This window comes from Penaeus monodon, chromosome 19, assembly GCF_015228065.2.
Source record: "Penaeus monodon isolate SGIC_2016 chromosome 19, NSTDA_Pmon_1, whole genome shotgun sequence".
In the NCBI taxonomy this organism is placed as follows: domain Eukaryota; kingdom Metazoa; phylum Arthropoda; class Malacostraca; order Decapoda; family Penaeidae; genus Penaeus; species Penaeus monodon.
In genome coordinates, this window is record NC_051404.1 from 40,847,491 (window position 1) to 40,849,150 (window position 1,660).

The 1,660-nt window shown below is 35.8% G+C and overlaps 1 protein-coding gene across 1 annotated transcript in view; it reads right to left on the reverse strand.

Moving 5' to 3' along the window:
* The window catches only part of LOC119585239 (putative uncharacterized protein MYH16), a gene marked incomplete at its 5' end in the record, with an annotated part of 81,296 nt that overhangs the window by 15,753 nt on the left and 63,883 nt on the right, over positions 1–1,660 (reverse strand). The window contains 1 exon segment of the mRNA XM_037933898.1: positions 1,196–1,451. Coding sequence (XP_037789826.1) covers positions 1,196–1,451 — 256 coding nt within the window.

Here is a 1,660-nt window from a genome sequence, read left to right on the forward strand (position 1 = left end):
GTCTAGTTCACTTCCATACATGGATGGATATTATATGACATTCATGAAGCCTAGTTTTTGAATTTCATAAATTAATTAATTCTATAGAGTCTATCTCTGAACAATAAACTATTCTTTATATGATGCATTACTTTTTTTTAAGAAAGAAAGTTAAAGTGAGTTTCTTTGTTAAGTTCTGTAAAGCATTTACCTTCTGATTACTTTACAAGAAACTTCAACTGACAGCACTTTCCATGGGCATAGATGAGGAGTTAATGATATCCTGCTTATATAGTAAATAACAGCAAAATAAATCTGCCTTTCTGTTTCTGAGATAATTAAAATTCCCAGTCCACAACATCCTTCCCTTTCAGACATCTGCCACACAGGGAGAGGGGGGCCAGGACATGCTGCACATATTAGGAAGGAACTGGAATATTTAAGTCTGACAACATTTAGTCATGCTGTTGTTGACAACACAGCTCTACTCTACATTACTAATATTGTCATTATTCATTCATTAGTACAAGATCCCTAAAGCCTTCACAGTGAACTGACAGTTAGTATATATTGGCATTTCATTATGCAAGCTATGGGATATCTGTCTATTCCATTGAGTAAAATGAGGTCAAAGCACCATTTTAAGACACCTAAACCTTAATATACCAAGTAAATTTCACTCTGCAAGTAAAGTATTGTAAGATTCACTTTCTTAAAGCCACTGAGATGTTATTGTGGTGTATTTTGGGGAAATATATTTTGAGATGACTAGCATTTATACAACAGTTTGCCATTTACTAGATTTTCTTCTTTTAATAAGGACATGATGTAAGTTTAGTCTTTTATGATTTGACATTTTCCTTTTTTCCTTTTCAAACTTAAAATATAACACAGAACAAACTGTATATACCCTTGTATCATAAGTAGAATATAAACACATAATAAATATTGTAAATAAACACTGAACAAATAATCCATACCCTTAAGAAAAACAAGAAACACATAATGCAGTCATATCAAAATACACTGTTATGTACCTGGATAGTTGGTTGGTAAAGTGTGAGAAGTTATTTACTAGATGTAGAGTGAAAGGAAGAATTCTATGAAGTAACTGTTAAAAAGACAAGGTCCACACTGAGCTCCCCACAGGAAGAGGTTGAAGAGTGAAATTTCGGTCATACAGGGAATATAACATTGACAAAGAAAGAAAATATACCTGAGCAACATTCTTTGCTTGTTCTAAAGTAGCCTTTGCAGCTTCTGTTGCTGCAGTTGCCTTTTCTGCTGCCTGCGCTGCCATTTGTCCTGCAGTCTGAGGGCCTAATGCTGCTGGTATGCCATCCATTTTGACTGGAGTGCCCTGAGTGGTTGGTGTTGCAGCTGGCTTCTTTGGGGGTCCGCCTGGACCAGGCAAAGGACCTCCTCCTCCAACGGCTGCAGGATGAGGGCTGCCACCAGCTGCTTTTAGGGCACTGCAAAGGTAATTACAGTTATAAAAATGCCTCCTGGGTAGGTAAGCTACCTATATAAAGTGTTGGTATAAAAACTACATCTGTCAATAACTTCTGATATGATATGTGAGTATGAAGCTGCATTATTACCTTTATCTCTACTGACTGTGGCTTGTATTGTTTTAAGAATAGAATTTAATTATATACAATACTACAAACAAACATGCACG